The sequence below is a fragment of the Desmodus rotundus genome, chromosome 9 (assembly GCF_022682495.2).
Source record: "Desmodus rotundus isolate HL8 chromosome 9, HLdesRot8A.1, whole genome shotgun sequence".
NCBI classification, from domain to species: domain Eukaryota; kingdom Metazoa; phylum Chordata; class Mammalia; order Chiroptera; family Phyllostomidae; genus Desmodus; species Desmodus rotundus.
In genome coordinates, this window is record NC_071395.1 from 89,759,952 (window position 1) to 89,780,840 (window position 20,889).

At 50.7% G+C, this 20,889-nt stretch overlaps 2 protein-coding genes across 5 annotated transcripts; one reads left to right on the forward strand and one right to left on the reverse strand.

Annotated features, from left to right (window-relative positions):
- Positions 1-616: 616 nt before the first annotated feature.
- ICAM2 (intercellular adhesion molecule 2) lies at positions 617-17,120 on the forward strand. Of its 3 annotated transcripts, none has more exons than XM_045182345.3 (7): positions 617-779; positions 3,340-3,425; positions 9,878-10,020; positions 12,501-12,586; positions 14,354-14,617; positions 15,783-16,103; positions 16,890-17,120. In XM_045182345.3, the coding sequence occupies exons 4-7, from the start codon at positions 12,526-12,528 to the stop codon at positions 17,045-17,047; spliced, it is 804 nt and encodes a 267-aa protein (XP_045038280.2). In that variant the 5' UTR covers positions 617-779; positions 3,340-3,425; positions 9,878-10,020; positions 12,501-12,525; the 3' UTR covers positions 17,048-17,120. The 3 variants fall into 3 exon arrangements, with proteins under 3 accessions (XP_045038280.2, XP_045038278.2, XP_024428929.2); XM_045182343.2 differs by having other exon boundaries at positions 625-779; positions 16,786-17,120; XM_024573161.3 differs by lacking the exon at positions 9,878-10,020 and having other exon boundaries at positions 625-779; positions 16,786-17,120.
- On the reverse strand, positions 15,899-20,226 carry PRR29 (proline rich 29). Of its 2 annotated transcripts, XM_024572880.4 has the most exons (6): positions 20,135-20,226; positions 19,761-19,836; positions 19,449-19,555; positions 18,365-18,570; positions 18,143-18,213; positions 15,899-17,953 (listed from the first exon to the last, which is right to left on the reverse strand). In XM_024572880.4, exons 1-6 carry the CDS (start codon positions 20,192-20,194, stop codon positions 17,925-17,927), a joined length of 549 nt encoding a protein of 182 aa, XP_024428648.2. In that variant the 5' UTR covers positions 20,195-20,226; the 3' UTR covers positions 15,899-17,924. The 2 variants fall into 2 exon arrangements, with proteins under 2 accessions (XP_024428648.2, XP_045038281.2); XM_045182346.3 differs by lacking the exon at positions 18,143-18,213 and having other exon boundaries at positions 20,135-20,202.
- Between the last annotated feature and the right edge of the window lie 663 nt (positions 20,227-20,889).

The window sequence follows — 20,889 nt, forward strand, 5'->3', positions numbered from 1 at the left end:
CAACCCCAGGGTCCACGGACAGAAGGTGGAGAAACAAATGTAGTCTGTCACACAATGGGATGCCAGTCAGCCTTAAAGAGGAAGATGAGAGCTGGTCAAGGGGCTCAGTTGATTGGAGCATCGTCCCTTATGCCAAAAATTCTGGGGTTCGATCCCCGATCAGGGTGTGTACGGGAGGCACTGATGTTTCTCTCTTTCTCACTCTCTCTAAAATCAATAAAAAACATATGTATGGATGAAGATTTTTTTTGAAAGGTAATTCTGACACGTGCCACAACGTGGATGAACCTTGAGGACGTTGTGCCAAGTGAAGTGAGCCAGTCAGGGAAGGACAAACACTGTGCGATCCCACTTACACGAGGTCCCCGGGATGGTGGGATTCACAGGCAGAAAACAGGACGGTGGTTGCCAGCGGCTGGGGTGAGGGGTGACTGGGGACTTTAGTGCTGAACGAGCACAGAGTTCCAGCTCGGGAAGATGAAACAGTTGTGGAGACAGATGGATGCACAACGATGTGAACGTACTTAGCACCACAGAACTGTGCACTAAAAACAGTTAAGTGGACCGAAAGTGAGGTTAGTCCAGATAATCTGACACAGGAAGCACGTGACTTTTGAGTGAGACCGAAGGAAGAAGCCTGAACTAACACGTCAGAGCCACGCTTTGCTGGCACCACAGCACCGGCGGCAGCATCGCAGCCAGCTTTCTCCTGTCAGGGTGGCTGGACCCCTGGCCTTCCCTCCTTCCCCACCACTGTCATTCCCTTCAGCAAGTGACAGGTAAGGTCACATTACTCACCTTCCTCTTGGCAGAGTGGGAAGGGTTTGGGATGGAGCGTCGCTTGCCCTCTCTGGGCCTCAGTTTCCCCCTGGTAAGCAGGGTGGGGGTGGGAGGGAGCTGGAAATTCCACAGTTCCTTCTGACTGGATGTTTGGCTGTTCCCAGTTCCCAGCTTGTGAAGCTCCTGTCTGCTCTCTCTGAGGGCATGGGCCTTGCTTTTGCGGTGGTTTCCTGTTTTTGTCCTCTGGCTTCCTCTCCTGCCCTGTTATTGAGGAGAAGATATAGAAGTGTGGGGATGCCACTATGTCCAGGGGCCCACGTGCACATGACCTAGGCCATCTGAGCTGGCTGTGCACATGAGCTGGGCCAGATACACAGGGGAAGGGACAGTCCCCTCGCTCTGGGGCTTGCATCTGGGGTTCATGTTGAACCTCAGGGAAATCCTCTCTCCTCAGCTAGAGGGGGACTTCCCATGCATTCCTGTGGAGCCTCCTCTTCTTTGTAGCCATGTAGGAATTTCTCTGTTCCCTTGGTATTCTCTTTGTAAAATTTAATGTGTGGCACATAATATACACACATGTAACATGCATGTACATCACACACAGCACGATAATACGGACAGCCCTGAACCCACCACTCAACACCAGGGTGATTCCTAAATCTTGCATCTACCTGTGTGTTTTACTTCCCACCCAGATGTAACCACCCTCGTGAATTTGGGGGTTATTATTCTCTTGATTTTTTGTGCTTTATCACAAATGCAGGTCTATTTTTGTGCGTGGGTGTGAAGCAGTTACATAATGTTTACTGTGTGCTAGGCATGCTTTAAATACTTAAAAATATTCACTTGCCCTGACTGGTGTGGCTCAGTGTGTTGGGCGTCATCCAGCAAACCAAAATGTGGGGGGTTCGATTCCCGGTCAGGACACACGCCTGGGTTGCAGGCCAGGTCCTTGGTTGGGTACGTGAGACAGGGAACCGATCCATGTTTCTCTCTCTCCCTTTCTCCCTCCCTTCCTCGCTCTCTGAAAAATATATAAAATCTTTAATTAAAAAAAATAAAAATGTTAACTCCATGTGTTTAGTCCACACAACAACCCTATGAAGAAGGTACTATTATTAATCTCATTTTACAGAAGAGGAAACGGATACGAGACTTGATCGAATCACACAGATACAAGAGGTCAGCATGGGGCATGTCTCCTGGTTCTTAATGCAAAAGTTTCTCTAGGGCATGTAACTGGGAGTGGGCTGGTGGGTTATGGGGAACGAGAATATTCAGCTTTACAAGGTGATATGTGGTAATTTCCCAGAGGACTAATATACCCTCCCACCTGCAATTATAAGAGTTCCTATTGCCCTATAACCACTCCAACATTTGGCTCTTGTTGGATTCTTTAGTTTTTGCCTATCCGGTAAATATAAAATGGTATCCACGGTGGTTTTCATTAAACATTTTCTGGCTACTATTGAGTTAAAGCTTCTTTTTTATTTGTTTATACTTGTTTCCTTTTCTCTAAAATGCTTCTATGTATCTTTAGTGTAATCAAAGTTGGCAGATGGTTATTTTATGATTAGTGTTTTGGGGATCTTGCTTAAGAAATCCTTCCCTGCCCAGAAGACATAAAAATATTCTACTACGTTGCCTTATAAAAGTTTTTAAAGTGTTCTTTCACAAGTCTTGAATCTAGATGGAACTGATTTCTACATTTGGTGTGAAGTAGGAATATGTTTCCCTCCGTTTTTCTCCATGTGGTTTTATACAATGTATCCCTGGGCTCTTTATTTTCTTCTGGTTAGTTTGTCTACACCTATACTAATACTGTATTGATTTGTCTACATCTACACTAATACTGTATTTTATAATAAGTCTTAATATCTAGTAGAGCAAATCCCCTCACCTTAGTGTTGTTTAGGGGTATTTTGGTCCTTTTGCTCTTCCATGGAAGTTTTAAAAATCAGCTTTCAATTTTCATGAAAAATTGAGATTAATTTGCAATTCTACTGAGTCTGTATGTTAGTCAGAGGAGGATTGATATCTTTATGGTATTGAACCTGCTATTCATCTACATGGGCTATCTCTCCATTTATTTAGATTGTATTTAATGTCTTTCAATAAGGTTTCATGACTTGTTACTATAGGTCATATACCTGTTTTGCTAGATTTATTCCTAGTTTTCCTATTATAAATGATGTTTCAGATTATGTATTTTCTCTTCTTAAATCTGTCCACCTAAGTCTTTAGTTTGGGCTCCTTCAAAAGCAGAGCCTGGAGCAAGGACGAAGGTTCAGGCCGGTTACTTGAGAAATGATTCCAGGAAGCCGGGAGTGAAGGAGCAGGGAGGCTGAAACAGGGAAAGAGGAAAAGCCAGGTTAAAGGTGCAGGACGGATGATGCGGCTCTAGGCAGAGGGAGCTCAGCTCTGTTGGGACCTCTTATAAGCCTGGAAGCTGCTGCCCACAATTGCCCGTGGGAAAGAAGGAAGCTGGGGCACGCCTCCACCAGCTCCTGCCCCTCCCGGGTGTAGGGTTACAAATTACGGAACTTAATTTTCCTACAGATAAGTGGCTCCTTCAGTTGCACTGAAGAGACAAGAAGCAAAAAGAAGCACGGTGTAAACTTGAGGTGGGACATTGGCGATATAAGGTGAGTCTAAGCTGGCACGGCATTATCCACTGTGACCGCAGCAGGCATCAGAAGAGGCAGAAGTGATGTGGTGTAGAACACCGAAGTTCCCTCTCACCCACGTAGTAAACACTGGGTGAACGTCTTTTTCTATCGTTAAATCAACTTTGCGTACTGGAGATAAGCTTCACTGGGATGTGCTGACTCTTCTGTTTATACATTGCTAGATTTGGTTTGCTAGTATTTTTTGCTAATCCTTGTACCTACATTTGTGTGAGATTGGCTTCTAATTTTTCTTTCTCTGTACTTGCCTCCTTTTCGTGTGAAGGTTATACTGACCTCACCGAGTTAGAGAGTATTCCTGATTTTCCCATTTTCAGAAAGAGGTTGTATAAAATTAGAATTATCTCTATTTAAACTTCTATAAAACTATCTGGACCAGGTATTTTCTTTGTGGGAAGTTTTAAAATTACTGATTCAGTTTTTTAATAGTTATAGAATCATGTGGGCTTTTAATTTCTTCTTAAATCAAGTTTCATTATACTTTTCTAATATTTGGTCTACTTTGCCTCATACGTCTTGGCATAAATTATGTATAATCATTTTTATTTTTAATTGTGGTAAAATACACATAACACAAAATGTTCCATCTTAACTGTCTGCTTCATGAGTCGCAGTGAGAGATGCGTATTCACATGTCTTGCTGTGATGGTGGTTTTATCTCTTTGTAGTTTTTCAAGACAGATCCTCACAAATGTAGAACTATTAAAACTTCCTGGCGAATTGACCCTTTAATTTAGGTACTATCCCTAATAAATATTTTTGCCCTAAAAGTGCTCTTTGTCTGATAGCCATAGTTGCTTGTGGTGAGTGCAAACGGTTGTTTTGCGGCCAATGTCTGCAGTTTTTTTCTAAAAACGGAAACTCTACCCGTGAAACAATTCCTCACTTCCCTTCCCCTCTCCCCCGCAACAGCACACAGCAACCTCTGGCCTACTTTCCCTCTCTGCGAATTTGTAAGGTCTTCTTTTTTAATGTTCCTTTTTCCATTCCTAATAACGTTTACTGGTGCTTTCTTTTGTTTCAGAATAGATTTTACCAGAGATTTGCCCATTCTATCTGTTTTTTCAAGGACTAACTTTTGGCTTTATCGATCCTGTCTATTTTATTTTCTATGTTATTGATTTCTGCTCATGAGTATTCTCTCTGAGTTCTGTTTCGGGTTTGTTTCGTTTACTTCAGTTTCTTCTCTTCCTTCCCTTTTGTGTCATTTTTGTGTTTCTTTGTTTTTCTTTTCTGCCTTCCTGACTGCTCACTTACATTGAATGCTGGTTTCAGACTTGTTTCTAATCCGAGCACTTAAGGCTATAAATTCCTCTCTAAATATCACTGTTGATGCATACGCTTCAATATATTGATTTTTCATTACCATTCAATTCAATAGATTTTAAAGTGTGTTATTTGTTTTTTCTTTGACCCATGGGTTACTTGGAGCCTATTTTTATGTTACCGAATATATGGAATTTTAAAACTTATCTTTAAAAAAAAGCTTGTATTTTCTAATTTATAGCTACATATCAAGCTTTTAAACTTTGTGTTTCGGCTCTTCTATCCATTTCCTGATATATATTTTTTTCTCTGCTTCATTATTTATAGTTGAAAGACGTATACTAAGATTTCTTGCTATGATGGTGGCTTTTTTCTCTTTATGGTTTTTCTTTCTTTCTTTGAAGCTAGGTGCCTCCCAGTTTAGAACTACTATAATTTCCTGGTGAATTGACCTTATCATTTTGGCCATTCCTAGTGGATATTTTTATCTTACAAGACCTCTAAGTCCAATAGCAATAGAGCTTTCCTGGCTTTCTTCCGGTCCGTGTTTGCCTGGTAGATCTTTCTTCCACCCTTTGACCTTCACCCCTTCCGTACTCGTGTGTTGGGTGTGTCTCATAAATGACACAGAACTGGGTTTTGTGTTTTAATATTTTTTAAATCTAAACTGAGATGAACAATTAAGAACGATTAAGTCCATGGCTTTCACTAACCCCTGCTAACGAAAAATTGAGTTGAAAAACCTGCTTTTCAGCATCAATCCATAGCTGGTAAGAACCCTAACCCAGAAGATTCTCTTCTGAAGTAGAGTTTGAACTACAAGAAAGTTTCAACTTTTGTAATAGATTTTATTTTTTTTAGAGCAGTTTTAGGTCCACAACAAAATCGAGGGGAAGGTACAGAGATTTCTCATATATTCCCCCCCCCTCCCCATTTATACAGCCTCCCCATTGTCAACATCCCCCAGCAGAGCTGTACATCTGTTACTTTCAGTGAACCTACATCAGCCCATCATTGTCACCCAAAGTCCACAGTTTACATCAGTGTTCACTCTTAGTGTTGTACATTCCATGGGTTTGGACAAATGTATCGTGACATGTACCCACCTTTCGAGTAGCGAACAGAGTAGTTTCACTACCCAAAAAACCCTGTTCCACCCATTTATCCCTCTCCCCCTGCCCCAACCCCTAGCAACGCTGATGAGCCAGACAACCTCTTGTCATTCCCAAGTTTTCATCTCCGCTCTCTCGCCTGCTGGCTCTGTGACACAGGCACGTTATTAACTCACCCGAGCCGCTGTTTTCTCGTATGCACAATCAGAACGGCTCTCTCTCTCTTTGTAGTTTGGTGTGATAATTAAATAACATAATGTATTGAAACCTTTATGTTGGAAACACTTTGCTAGGGGGCTTAGTCCCTAGCAAAGAATAGATAACAGCTAATGTTAGTTTCCTTTTTCCTTCCTCCTTTTCTTAGTAACCTGAAGCCACATTTTGCAGAGAAGAGGTACAGTAAAGTGCTCCGGTGACAGCGTACATCACCAGAAATCTAAACACGGGGAGGAGAGGGAAAAAGAAGGGGGAGAGCTTCCAACTGCCACCTCCCAAACTCTTTTTCCAACTTGGAAAATCCCTCCCTTCCTGCTCTCGGTCAGGAGCATTACAATCCACAAATATCCATTTTCTGAGTCCAACTCCTTAACCTGCATCTGATAAATAATAAACGCACTGTTTGTCCTTTAAGCTGAAGTCAGATAATTTAGCACAGAGCGGTGTGTACAAGACAGCAGGTAGCTGGGGCATCAGACAGAATGAAGGGCCAGGTCATGCCTGTTTGCTAGTCACATGGAATCCTGGGTTTCCAAGGGAACTGGCCTGAACCACAGGATTTGTCAGGACCACAGGCCCAAGCTCTGTTCCTCTTCTGGCAGTGGCTGATGTATGAATACGAGGCCTTGTTTTTTGCATTAAATGCAGACATCAGACAGTCACAGATTAACACGGGGAAAGGATAAAAAAATAATTGCACAACCTCTGTCTTTTAACTGTAGCTAAAATTTTTATCTTTATTGCGATTATTAGCAAATTTGGACCTTTTAATAACATTTTTTTAAATTTACATTTGTCCCACTTTTTCTATGCTTTTATTCTCATTTAATTTTTTGATTGATTGAAGGTTGTTTGTTTTGATACCATTTTAATCCCCTCTCGTGGTTTAGGACTTATAAACTCTCTCTCTCTCCTAATTTTCTTTGAAATTTTGCCATGCTTGTACAACTTCAAGTGTACCCTCCTTTCTCTACCACACGGGGGTCTAGAATGCTTTAACTGTAATCCCCTCACATGTATTGCCCAGTATTTTAGTTCTGAACTTTTAAAAACTTCTCAAATAAACATTATTGCAGATTATGACTGTCAGGAGTTACATACTTACTTGCCATTTTACTTCTTCATCCTTCCTTCTTGCATAGAAAAGAGTCCTGTGGTCATTTTGAACTCTGTCTGACACCTTTCTTTAAAGTCCTTTAGGGTAGGCATCTTGGGAATGAGCTCACTCAATCTCTGTTTATCAGTATTTTTATTTCAGCTTGGTCCTGAAGCAGGAGAAGCCGGTGTTCGTGCTGCCTGTCACCTACCCGACCCAATAAGCAGAGACAGGGAGTGAATCTCTATGGGCGCGGTATTCAGGAGGCCAGCGATCTGAGAAGACGGCTGGCTTGTACCCTAACAGTCTGTCTTACATTTCCTTCCAAGCCAGCCTTTTTTTTTCTTTATTGTTATTCAAGTACAGTTGTCTCCATTTTCCCACCCCCACCTCCCACCCTCAATCCTACCCCCCTTTGGCTTTGTCCTTGTGTCCTCTGTACATGTTCCTTGATGACCCTTCTCCTCCTTTCCCCTATTATCCCCCTACTCCCTCCCCTCTGGTCAGTTTGTTCTTTATTTCAATGTCTCTGGTTCTATTTTGCTTGCTTGTTTGTTTTGTTAATTAGGTTCTACTTATAGGCGAAATCATATGGTATTTGTCTTTTACTACCTGGCTTACTTCACTTAGCATAATGCTCTCCAGTTCCATCCATGCTAACGCTAAGGGTAGGAGCTCATTCTTTTTTTCTGCTGTGTAGTATTCCATTGTGTAAATGTATCACAGTTTTTTGATCCACTCATTTACTGATGGGCACTTAGGCTATTGTTTCCAGTACTTGGCTATTGTGAATTGTGCTGCTGGTGAACATTGAGGTGTAGGTTCTTTTGAATTGGTGAAAATCTCAGATATTCCACACAGCAATATTTTCACCCATATGTCCCCTAGAGTAAGAACATAAAGGAAAGAATAAACAAATGTGATTTCATCAAAATAAAAATCTTCTGCACAGCTAAAGAAAACATCAGCAAAATGAAAAGGGAACCAACCGTATGGGAAAATATATTTGCCAATGATACCTGGGACAAGGGTTTGATCTCTAAAATATATAAAGAACTCACACGACTTTACTCCAGGAAGACAAACAACCCAATTTAAAAATGGGCAAAGGACCTGAACAGACACTTCTCCAAGGAGGACATACAGAGGGCCCAGAGACATATGAAAAGATGCTCAGTATCACTAGCCATCAGAGAGATGCAAATTAAAACCACAATGAGATACCACTTCACACGGGTCAGAACGGCCGCCATAAACAAATCCACAAACAAGAAGTGCTGGTGAGGTTGTGGAGAAAAGGGAACCCTAGTGCACTGTCGGTGGGATTGCAGACTGGTACAGCCACGGCGGAAAACAGTATGGAATGTCCTCAAAAAACTAAAAATGGAATCAAGTCAGCCTCTTTTTTTAAGAGGGCAAAAGTGTAGGTAAGGGGTCTGGAATTCAAGGGAAAAAAGTATAGGTAAGGGATTTGGAGTTCAGGAAAGAGGTTAATCAAATAAACACTGCAGTCTGGCAAGTTCCCTCACATCCTTTCATCTGCTGTGTCCTGTGTCCTGGGTGATTTTCTTTACCTGCGTCCTGGGCGGCAGACTCTCTCTCCCTGGAATACAATGGCTCGGACACCACCTTGATTGCTTGTGGTCTCTTCTGGAACACAAGGGTCAATGGCTTGTGGTCTCCTGGAGTCAGGGGGAGCCGCACCTGCAGCTCCTGAAACAATAGCTTTTTACTACATGCAGTAACTACTAGACTTAGTAACTATTATCTGAAACTAAAATTTTTCAACTCTTGAGTTTCCCTACTGGTCCTTGAAAGATGGTTTTGCCAAGAACACAGTTCTAGTCTGAAAGTTGTTTTCTTTCAACAGGAATATAAGTGATACAGAGAAGTCCCTGGATTAAGACCCTGTAAGCCCTGTGGAAGAGATGCGTTCACTTCCTAAACTGAGGCTCCAACCTCCCCTCCCCTCCAATTTCGGGTATCTTCCAGAACCCACGATCCCCCCTGGTGCCCAGCTACTGCTTTCCTGTGCACGTAGCTTGGTTCTAAATCATCTGGCTTCTGGACCCGTTAAAGGACAAACAGTGCTGCTGTGTATGTGAGACTCAGGTTGAAGGACTTAGGACTCAGAAAATGGATTGTGTGGCTTGTAACAGTCCTGGCAGAGAGCAGGAAGGGAGGGATTTTCCAAGGAGGAAAGAGGGTCTGGGAGGCGATAGCGGGAGATTTTGCATCTTCCTCTCCCCTCCCCTCCCCTGCTTTTGTCCATTCTGCTGAGGAACCCAGAGCCCTAAAGAATAAGCCAGGGAGCATATGAGGGTGAAACGGTGGTCTGGGAAAGAACACCTGAGTTTCCTCTCTCTTCCACGTGGTCAGTTTTCTCCATCTCTGGGCGGGCAAGCCCTTAGCATCAGGAAGCTTTGCTCTTTCTCCTTTGTTTGGAAGCATTGATCATGGCGTCCTAGGGCCTGATCATCAACCCCCAAATCTTCTTCATTCTCTCTCCCAGAAGGCCTCCTGGCCTCACACAAGTAGGCACCTCCACCCCCCACCTCACCTTCACTTCCCGCCCTGAAAGTTCTGTGAGGCAGAACGTGCCTTGGAGTTACTCCCCTACACAATGACCTACACTAGCCCCCACCCCATGGGCAGGTTTGAAGGGCAAGAACTGCCCGCTGATGTCCAGCCTGAAAAGCTCTTTCGTTCCTGAAACACAGAACCATCACCAGCCACTCAACCCAGCCTTCTGCCCTCTGGAGTCCACCCCACCGCACCCCCAGCCTACACGTTACCTGTGACGGTTCCAGTTCACCTTCCATCCACCACTGAGCCGTCTTTCTGTCAGCTTCTTCACTCACAGGTAGGTGAGCATGGATAGCTGGTGACCCACGAGCACTTGCTGTTAGGACTGAAAGGGGAGAGTTTGTTCCTACCAGCTCTGTTTCAGAAAGTCTCAGGAAAAACCCTGCCCCCACCTAACTCCTAATACCCATCCTCAGGGACTCAGGGCCCTCCGTTGTCTGTTTATGCTATCAGCCCGGCTATAGCTGGGGGGCAGCTGAGGCATCAGCAGAAAGAGAAAGATATGCTGAGTGGACCCAGAAGCATGGTTGCGGGGTTGTTTACCAAGACTACTGTCTTTCATTCATTTGCTGATCCACCCATGCATCCATCCATCTACCCACTGAACAGTAATTAAGTGCCCACTGTGTGCCAGGCAGTGTCCTTTCCTGCTAGAGATACCAGTGCATGTAATCCAGCTTCTGCCCTCTTGGGTGGACAGGTCAGTAGGAACGCAGGGGAGACTGACATGTAAACTATTGGACTGCGGCCCACATGTCTCACAACACCATGTTCACATGCCTGGTGTGCCCCACCGAGGAGGGCCTGCCCAGGGGCATGGGAGAGAGATCAAAGGAGGAGTTGGTGGGGAAGAGCGGGCCAGATGGACTCAGGGCAGGATCTGTGGACTGCAGAAGCCTCACTGGGGCCCCCGGATATGGAGTCAGGCTGGCCCAGCTGCGAGTGTGGCTGGCGTTCACAGGCACTCTCCCTTCTAGAAACTGGAGCTCTCTGGACATGAACCTACTCGCCTTCCCCAAAGCTCTCCTGGCAAGGAAGGCCCCAGCAATTTCTCTGGCCTTCTGTTGCCTTGCATTTCCCTCCCAAGGTTCTGCTGGGGATCAAGCCCCTAAGAACCCTTCTCTTGCCCCTGCTCTGGTGGGTTTCAGCAGTCTCCAGGCTGCCTCTTGCTCATTATGTTCACTCACTCTCGCCTAAGTGTGTGACTTTGGGCAAACCACTTAAATTGCCCCGTGACTCAGTTTCCCCATCTGTACGATGGGGACATAACAGTACCTACCTCGTGGAGTTGGGGGATTTAATTAGTTCATACTCAGTGCTTGTGATCTGTAGTCAGTAAATGTTTACTGTTGTATTGTTGTTATTACTTTTGCAGCTATTAATTATTATTATTATTATTATTATTACTGTTATTATTACTATTATTCAGGCCCAGTGGAGGCCACAGAGTGGCCACACAGCAGGGCCCACTACCTGGCCCCCGGGGCTGCCCCTCAGCCTCCCGCTTGGATTGGAGGGGTGTTTTCTGCAGCCACACGTGGGCTCAGACCCCTGCCCTGGGGCCTGGTTCCACTGTCTCCTCTCTCTTCTCTCTGTATCATTCCGAGGCCCAGCGGCCTGCCCCAGGCTTCCTGGGTCCCCGCTGACAAGGGCAGCACTGGATGACGGCACAACGGTGACAGCCTTTGGCCTCCGCAGCCAAGAGAAGGGCATGACCTCACCCCACCCTCGCAACCCAGCAACGAGGTTTGGGCTGAGCCCTGAAAATGCTGTCATCCCTTTGGAAAGGCCACACCTGGGGTGCCTCCTAGGCTGGCTGGCCCCAGGGCTTCCTAGCCAGAACTGGGGCAACAGAAGGCTGGATATGTCAGGAGCAGAAGCCTCCTGGCCAGACCCACCCCACTAACAGAATCCCCCTCTCACCTGCCCTCTGCTTGTGAGGGTCCCTGCAGCTGGTGACAAAGCCTCCTAGAAACACACTGCCACTTGCCAGGCTCTGAACCTTCAGAGGGAGGCTCCCTACCCAGAGCGGGAGGGGCGACCCCATAGCCCGGTTCGAAAATGGAGTCTGAGGATTCGGGCTACAGCCAGCCTGACCCTCATTGCCTCTGCCTGTGGGGACTATCGTGGGAACACGTCCTGAGGTTCTGGGCCTCAGACTGTCCCTGTATCAGCTGAGTCACTGATAGGTTGACGAGGAAAGCTGAGTGGGTGCGTTAATGTTTAAGTAGACTTGTGCTCTGCTGTTAACTGGAGTGCCTCCAATTCCCACCCACGTTTCCCTAGAAAATCTCAGCTCTTTATCTGCTTTGCTATGGTGACTCTATGTCCTGAGAGGTCCTGACTTCAGATATTTTCCCCAGAGGGGGCCCCAACAATGTGTTCTGTGAGATTTGGGGTTCCCCAGATCCGGGGCTTGTAGTCATTCCTGTCTCCTACGCCCATGCAGTGCACCGGAATCCTGTGTGCGTGCATATCATTTACACACATGCTCATCCACACCTGGGCACTCTTCAGCGCCCTGACCTCACAGGAGCGTGGCCGAGGGTCAGGTTACGCCCCCCGCTTATCAGCAGCGTCCAGCTTCCTCCGCCTGGGTTCTTGCGAGCCTGGATCCGGGGCCCGCCTTCCACATAGCTTCCCAAGGGCCACTCAGATAATAAGAGGAAATGCAGTCATCCGCTCACAAAAGGCTGGAGGTACAAGGGCTTCAACGTTAGGCCACCACTCCTTAGTCTGCATCCTCTGTCTCTGCAGTCTACCCGCTGGTCTCCACACTGAGATGTCTCCTTCTGGTTGCTGGGGCCTGCCCGTGGCCGTTCTGGCCCTGCTCTTCTGCCCAGGTGAGCCAGTGCCTGGGGCTCCTGGCTTGGCACGTGCTAGGCCAGAGGGGGGCTGCCTGCTCCCCTGGCTTTAGGTTGGGGGGTGGTGCTGACCCTGAAGTCTCTGAGGTTTTGAACACAGTGGTCGGCCACAATGGGTACAGGATGCTGTGGCAACCTGGTTTCTGTGCGACCCAGGCATCAGGTAGGCGTCCTGGCCTTTTGGACACCAGGTGGAACAGCCCCACAGCTTCACGGTGTGTGGATGTGACAGGTCATGGAGGCTAAATGGTGGGCTGGGGAGGGGCTTAAGGAGGTGAAGGGAGCTGAAGTTCAAGAGAAGGTAAGGGCATGCCCACACTGATCTTCAGCTGTGGCCTACGGGACAAAGGGGGCAGTATAGGGCCTCCCCTTCTGGCTATCCTCAGAACGAAAGTAAAACCCCTTCTAGGGGGTCAAGGGCACTGAGAGGGAAATTGCCGCCATGTGCCGAGCACTCTGTTTTGGATGACCTGCCAGGAGCTTTTAAAGGGCTATCTCATTGAACCTTCCTTTGGGAAAGGAATTACTAGCCCATTTTACAGATGAAGAAACTGAGGGCCAGAGAGAGAAAGCACCTTGCCTAAGGTCACATAGCTGGTGCATGGCGCACTCAAGATTCAAACCCAGCTCTGCCTACCTGCAAAGCCCCTCTCTTGCTACTTCATTACACAGCAGTATCTGAGGGCTGAGTGGGGGCATGTGGGCGTGGCACCAGCACAGGACACAGGCTGGGCCTGGCTGGTCAGACCAAGGACCTTCCTGGTCATTGCTGAGGGAGACGTGAGTGCTGAAGACTCAACCTTCATGCGTCAAATACTTCCTGAGTCTGTCACACACAGGGCACTGCACTAAGCACAATGGGAAATAGGGTCCTGCCTTCTAGAAGCTCCGAAACGGCTAAGGGAGAGTCAACACGAATATGAATCACTGGTGCAGTGGGTTGTAGGCCAGGTGGTTCCATTTCCTTGGTGACCTCCTCTTCCCCTGCCTTTGTCCTCACTGGACACCTCACTATTCCTCCAACACACCAAGCACACCCCTGACCCAGGGTGTTGAGCTGGCAGTCGCCTCTCCCCGGAACCCTCTGTCCCCAGTATCTGCAGGGCTCACCCCCACCTCCCTGGTGTCTTTGCTAAAATGTCGTTACTTTGGTGAGGCTGGTGCTAAAATGCCCCCCTCCCCCCACATTCTGTTTCATTTCTCAGGCGCTTGTCACCACCTGATGGGCTGGGTATTTGTTTATTATTGTCTGTTTCCTTTGCTAGAATGTGAGTCTCTGCAGAGGCAGGGTTTGGTCAGCTGTGTTCACTCCTGCAGAGCCTAGAACAGTACCTGGCACATAGCAGGTGTTCAAACAGTATTTGAGGAAGACGGGAAGGAGGGAGGGAGCGGTTGAACCCTGGGGCACAGAGACTCAGGAGACAGAGTCCACCTCCTTCTCAGAGAGGCCTTCATGGAGGAGGGCACATTAGGGCTGGGCCTTGAAGGTCGAATAGGATCCCTCTCCACAGAGATAAAAGATGTGCGTGAGGTGTGCCTCTTCTGGAGGTGACGGGCTGGAGGAAGGACAACCAGCAGCAAGGAGACAGCCCAGGGGCTGCCTCCTCGGTCTTGATGCAAGCCCTGAACAAGGGTCAAGGGTCAAGGAGCAGAAGAAGGAGTCCCTTGATCAGACTGCCAGCGGTGGGCAGCTCCTCTGGGCAGAACGGCGGGGACAACTGCTGCCCAGTGTTTCTGGTCTTCCAGGGTCTGCTGAGGAGTTCAAAGTAAGAATGCATCCAGAGCAGCTGCTGGTGGAGCACGGAGGGTCCCAGGTGATCAACTGCAGTACCACCTGTCCCCAGCCTCAGACCGGCGGTGTGGAGACCTCCCTAAATAAGACTTTGCTGGGTGAACAAACTCAGTGGAAACAGTACGAGGTCTTCGGCATCTCCCAGGACACGGTCGTGCATTGCTACTTCACCTGCTCCGAGAAGCAGGAGTCGGCGCCTGCCAACATCAGTGTGTTTTGTGAGTGCTTCACACTCTCTCAGCAGGGCCATCCCTCCCCAGGGAAGACCCCATGTCTACTGAGCATTCCTACTCCTGGCCACGCCCATCATGGCCCCCAACTTCCTGGGCTCCTGAGGTGATAGAGCCAGACCCAGGCCACGAGCTCAGAGTCTGCTCACACCCTTCACTGGCCTCCCTGAGCCTCCTGGCAGCCCTGGGTTCGAGGCTCGCCCTGAGGAGGAGGATCCAGGCAAGAGGCGCACAGATCTAAAAGCTCTCCTGTGCAGGGCTCCCAGCCTCCTCCCAGCCCAGTGGCAGCCCCTTCACCGGAGCACCCACATCCCATGACGAGCAGCGGCGGCTGCACGCTCTCCAGTGTCCGCTTCAGCTTCATCAGGTGCTTTTATCTTCCCTTGAGGGCCTCGGCAAATGCGGGACCCTCACACACACACACCTGCGCATGAGCCATGGAGACCACCCCATAGGCCGGGATTCCCTCAACATCTCGGCACTAAGGGCATCATCACTTGGGTCCTCCCCATTACTGACATCAGTGGATCCAAAGAATAGAAAAATGTCCTAAATCCAACAGAGCATCCTGGGGTGAGGGAGGCGAGGTGTTCTGGTTCAAAGGGGAATCCAGGCCACAGGGAGGGCTCTGTCTGATGAGGGATGGAGGCGGCTGTGAACCTGACCCTAGAGAACTAAGGCAGGTCTGACTTCGGCCCCCACCTCTTAAGTGAGAACCTCACAGTTCATGGCCCAGTTCTAGTGATCACTCCCTTCTAATTCTCTCTGCACATAATTATCCAACTGTTTCATTTTTGAAATTAGTTTTTAATTTCTGGGGAGAAAGCAGACAGATGCAAACATTTATACCTTTCTGGTTGGCCACACAGTTTCTGGAACCTCTCTTTGTAAGACACCTAACCACCCCCATCCTTGTCCATTCCAGAAACCATCGTGTTTGTAAAACTGCCACCCAGTACACCCTTCACCCTAAACTGCTTCCTTCTTCCTCTCTTCACACTGCAGAGCAGGCCTGGCCCCAGCCGACACCCTCCTCCTCAAGTCCAGCCAGGGACCTGAGAACACAGTGCTGAGAAGGGGTGCTCTTGGCTGGGTGGGCCCACTGGGACTACACCCCCATCCTAACCAGACCTCCCCGTGGTCTTCCCTGCAGATCCTCCAAAGGAGGTGCTGATGACGGTGCAGCCCACTTGGGTGATTGTGGGAGACTCCTTCACCATTGAGTGCAGGGTGCCTGCTGTGGCACCCCTGGAGAAACTCACCCTCACCTTGCTCCATGGCAATGAGTCCCTGCACAGGCAGACCTTTGAGGGGGCAACAGCTGCCCTGCAAGAAGCCATGACCACATACAACCGAACAGCTCACAGGGAGGATGGGCGCTACAACTTCTCCTGCCAGGCCGAGCTGGACCTGCTGTCTCGTGGTGGGAATATCATTCGCATGACTTCAAAGTCCCAGGGGCTCGAGATCTATGGTGAGGGGAAGCCCCCAGGACAGAGGGAGGGAATGACAGGGCACTCACCTTTGGCCCCTTGGGAAATCAAAACCTTAGCCCATTCTCTGCCAGCTCAGAGGAGTAGGTACCCAAGGACCCCTCATCTGGTGCTGAGGGTCCCTCTTATGCTCCCCCCTCCCTGAAGCTCTCTCCAAGTCCCCAGCATGGACCTTGAGTGGTTGTTTGGCCATTAGTGAGCTGTGTGGCCTTGACCAAGTCAACTTCCTTTCTCTGGCCTTGGCTCCTCTCTACAAGGAAAAGTTTGACTTAACTGACCCCTAAGGTCTCCAAGAACTTCACTGTTCTGTGACTCTTGATGGCCAAGATGTCTGGTAGAAACTCACTCAGCTCTGACCAGGAAGGCGTTGGCCTGGGCCACACCACTGTCCAGGCCGTGGTGTCCAGAGACCACATGCTGGTGCCAGGGGCTGATGTTGGGGGGAACATCTGCCCTCACAATCTCAGAGGCCTGGCTGGTGGCCTGGACCCCAGCTTACCTGTCCCCTCGTTAGCGCACCAATCGCCGCTCATCTCTGTAACACAGGATGGCTGCAGGGTGGCTGAGGGGGTGGCTGGGTGATGGGCGCATCTCCACTCCCCCTTGGCCCCTGGGCACCTAGGGCCAGAGGACTTCTAGGACCACTGCCCCCTTCTTCCCTAGAGCCCCAGCAGGACAAGCAGATGGTCATCATCATCGCGGTCGTGTCAGTGCTGCTGTTCTTGTTTGTGACATCCGTCCTGCTGTGCTTTGTCTTCGGCGAGCAGTGGCACCAGAGGCGAAGAGGCAGTTACGGGGTGCAAGCAGCTTGGAGGAGGCTGAGACGGGCCTACCGGGCATAGTCTACCTGCGTGGCGTGGCCACCACCGTGACAGCCACTGGGACTCATTGTGGCTCCTCAGGGTTGTGGTCCAGCCCTGGCTGAAGGACAATGACAAGCAGCAGAGGACTTTAGGGACATTTCTTTTTCTAGTCTGAATACAAACACCTGGACTTAACCCTGTGCCTCAATGTCTCCTCCTGGGAGAATACTCAACTGCCAGGGAGGTCACTCACGAGACCCAGACTTCTGTTCCCAGACGTCTCCTCTGTCCCTCCACCCTCTCCTTCACAGGGGCCTTCCCAGCCAGCCCAGGCCAGGTGCCCAGCCCAAGCACCTGGCACCCACCCTTATTGGGCGCTGAGTAACAATTTCCACCTTAGGGGGTGTTGGGACGATGCACCCCGGCTTGGCGGGGCAGAGATGCTCTGTCCCCACATGGCCCTCCAGGAACTCAGGCCACTCCCAGCTGGACCAGGACAGGGCCAACAGGAAGCTGGGAAGAGGGTGGGGGCCCCAAGGGAACTGGCTCAGCTCCAGGACCCTGCCAGTCAGGACTCTCCCACATCACTCTTGGCCTTTAGAGAGCTGTGGACTCAAAAGCAGTCTTATCGCCACCTGCTCCATTCTTAGGCCAGACTGAGACCCCACAGCCCTGGCCTTCCCAGAGAGGAGGGGGGTGGGGAATGGAGGGTTGGGGAGGGCTCTAGTTCCCAGCCGCCCCTAAGCTGTAGGGCAGAGTTTGTTTTCCTGTGGCCCCTGGGCCTTGAACGGTGCTCCAATGAGCTCTTCCTCCAGAGAAGCAATCAGGCTGGTTCAGGATCTTAGTGGGATGGAGAGGAGACTGCCTCAGCTGGGAAGGGAGGGCTGGTTGGGGTTGAGGCTGAAGAATGGCTGCCAGGCTGGGCTTCAAGCACTAGAGGGGCGCTTGGGTATTCAGGGTTGTGCCAGCTGGTGTGGGTCCCTGGGCCAGTGTCTGTCTTCATGGCAGGCTCTCAGCATCATAGTAATCTGGGGAGCCGGGGGAGAGAGCACGCTTATCTTGACTCCCTCTTGTCTCAGTGGACCCCAAGGAGGGAAAGGGAAGGGGACAGGCCAGTTGCCTGCAGCAGGGATGCTAGTATGCCCCCCTCAGAGGAATAGGACCCTCCTGACCCATCCTGAGGCCTGGACCCCACTGCCCCCCCACCCTGCCCCTACCTGAAGCTGGGGGCACATCCGCACCCACAGTCCCTGTGGCACTGGGGGGTGGGGGTGGGGGCACGGCTCTCCTAAGATGGGGATGAAAAAAAAATACCCCCATCAGAAGCGGCCCTGGGGTTTCCTTCACAAGGGTCTCTGCCCTACACCCAGCCCCAAGAAAGCTCTTCCAGCCCAGCCAGAGCAGGGCCCTAGCAGCGGCCAGACCACCACCTCACTTACACCCCCCTTTTCCTGGAGGCCGGAGAGAGCTGCTGAATCCTGGATGTGTCCTGCAGCTGGGGCTGAGGCCAGGGAGGGGAAAGGAGAGGCCCCAGAGCCGGCATCAGCCATGGCAGGTAGTGGTGATGGAGCACCAAAGGCCCTTCCTCCAGGGCTTCCAGCTCCTCCTCTTCCTCGCCCTCCTCTTTCGGACTCTCCAGGTAGACCTGGGGATTGTGTGAAAGCAGAGGGGAGGTGGTGACACAGGCCCAGGCTCCCCCTCCCCCCTCTCCCATGTTCTTCTAAGTCATTTTTCCAGATATGCACCATCAAACAGCTGTCTTTGATTGATATTTACTCCCTGCATGCAAAGCACTTTGGAGACATTTATCCCTTATTTTGCAGGTGGGAAAACTGAGGCTCAAAGAGGTTGAGCAACTTGTCTTAGGTCACCAGCTAATAAAAGGTCGAGCAGGGACTGGAAGGATCCAGGTGTGACTCCAGAACTGGGGTGGAAGTCCAGCAAGCTGCTCCTGGCCTGCCCCAGGGCCCCTTGAGGGCTCTGCCGGCCTGGGTGATGGACACGGCCCTCACTTCCGATCATCAAAATCCCACCTGGCTTTCAAGGGCTGGTTCTAAGGCCTCCTGCTCCTCCAAGGAGCGTTTCCACAGCCCCCCACCAGGGGAGCACACAGGTAGGGCAGCTCTCCTGTGCCGGCCCTTGTTGTCTTGTATTCATGGTCATTCATTTATTCATTCACTTGTCATCAATGGGGCCCCTAGTAAGTCCCAGGCACCAGGCAGGTCCAGGGTACCTGGTGCCTGTCTTCCTGAGCCTGCAGTTCAGTGAGGCACACGCTGCAGGAACACCTCCTTGAAAACAAGACCTGAGTGGTCTTGATTTAGGGGCCCCACCTCCACCCCATGGAGGCTGGTACAGGGCCTGGGATATAACAGATGCCAAACAGTCCCAGTCAGATAGGTGCAGGCTGGCTTCCTGCTGCTCTTTCGCCTGGTCCTTTCTCTCAAGGAGATGCCCCGGGTGTATCCCCACACCTGGACCTGCAGGTGGGTGGCCCCAGTGGCCCACCCCCAGCCCTCGCACCTGTGGGTGGGAGCTGGCTGGCCAGGGGTTGAGTGCCGCCGCCACCAGGCGACTCAGAAGCAGCTGGTGCATCTGCGCGTTCTGCAGCATCATCAGCTCCAGCAGGTCTAAAGGGCATGGGTTCAGTGGGCGCGCCAGACACCCCCTCCCCAGCCCTCTGCCCCAACCCCAGGGCCTTTTACCAGACACCCAGCCCCAGGACGCATAAGAGGCTGGTGAGGCAGCACCAACACCCAGACATGTGCGGGGGGCGGGGGGGGGGGGGGCGCGTAGAGGGAGGTACAGGGGGCGGGAGGGAGACCGGAGTCTCACCTTCCTTCACTCGGCCAGGCTGTGGGGGCGATGGTGGAACTGTCCACAGGAGGGGCTGCAGGATGGGCACCCAGGGCTGGGGGGGGAGGGTGACTCAGGCAAGCTAAGCGGAGAAGGGATTGGGGGTCCGACCTCCTCCCTCATACCCCGCCCAGTTGCCTCCTTAACCCCGCAGAGGCCCCGCTCGGCCTCCCACTTCCCTGCCAGTCTCTTCCTCTCCGGCTGGGGGTTGCTCTCCTAAACACCCACCTCTCTCTCTCCGGAGTTCGTAACCCCCTCGCCCCCCACCCCGCAGCAGGCACAGCTCCCCAACTGCGCCATCTCCCCAGACCTCCTCGGTAAAGGCAGGCTCTGCTCCCTGGCTCAGCTCTCACCATTGGGGCTGCACCCTGCGGTGGGTGAGCACCCCAGCTCCCTCCAGTCCCAGAAGCCATAGCCAGCTTCTCCGAGTCAGGGTTACCTTGGCGACACCACGCCAAAGTCTCTTCCTGGGCGAGCGCAGGTCCCGCCCCGCTGGCTCGGGCTGCCTGGGGCATTTGCCCGAAGTTGCTGCTTTCTGCTCTCGCCTCTCCATCCCCAAGGGCATGGTGTCCCGAGGACCCCACGCCTAGGAAGCCCGTTTTTCTCTCCGTTGTCCACCTCCACCCCCCCCTCCCCCCGCACTGGGGCCAGGCATCCGTCTTATTCTTCGCTGAAAATCCGACCCCCTGTACCCGGCCTGGACGGGGGTGGGACAGTGAGGGCCTGTGTTTGGTAAGTGAACACAGTAAGTGAGTGGTGGGGAGGCTGGCCCTTGACTCCTGCACTTTGTTTTCAGGTCCCAAAGCCCACTTGACTAAGGTGACTTAAGCAGGACAGAGAGCTCTGTAGGATCAGGCCAGGGGCGGCGGGCCGATGAGTGAGGAGGGCGGAGGATCTGCTGTCTGTCTCTCGGAGAGGAGGGGAGTCCTTCAGACCAAGGGTGGTTTCTGGAGCTGACTAAGGAAGGAAACACCAACCAAGTTCACAGAAAAGGCTGGGCCCTGATCCCCACCGCCCCATCCTCGCTGCTTGCTCCTGCTCCTGGGCCACCGTGAGCCTCTACGTTGTACTCAGCCGAGGTGGAGAAGCCTGGGGGCTTCAGCAGCAA

What these genes read in the sequence shown, in the direction of transcription:
- ICAM2 (XM_045182343.2), top strand. Translation starts at nt 12,526, where the DNA reads ATGTCTCCTTCTGGTTGCTGGGGCCTGCCCGTGGCCGTTCTGGCCCTG. An exon ending in GGCCCTGCTCTTCTGCCCAG is followed by an intron (nt 12,587 to 14,353) that starts GTGAGCCAGTGC and finishes CTGGTCTTCCAG; the next exon opens with GGTCTGCTGAGGAGTTCAAA. An exon ending in TGCCAACATCAGTGTGTTTT is followed by an intron (nt 14,618 to 15,782) that starts GTGAGTGCTTCA and finishes TCTTCCCTGCAG; the next exon opens with ATCCTCCAAAGGAGGTGCTG.
- PRR29 (XM_024572880.4), bottom strand. Translation starts at nt 20,194, where the DNA reads ATGGCTTCTGGGACTGGAGGGAGCTGGGGTGCTCACCCACCGCAGGGT. An exon ending in CGCAGGGTGCAGCCCCAATG is followed by an intron (nt 19,837 to 20,134) that starts GTGAGAGCTGAG and finishes CTCCCCCCCCAG; the next exon opens with CCCTGGGTGCCCATCCTGCA. An exon ending in CAGCCAGCTCCCACCCACAG is followed by an intron (nt 18,571 to 19,448) that starts GTGCGAGGGCTG and finishes CACAATCCCCAG; the next exon opens with GTCTACCTGGAGAGTCCGAA.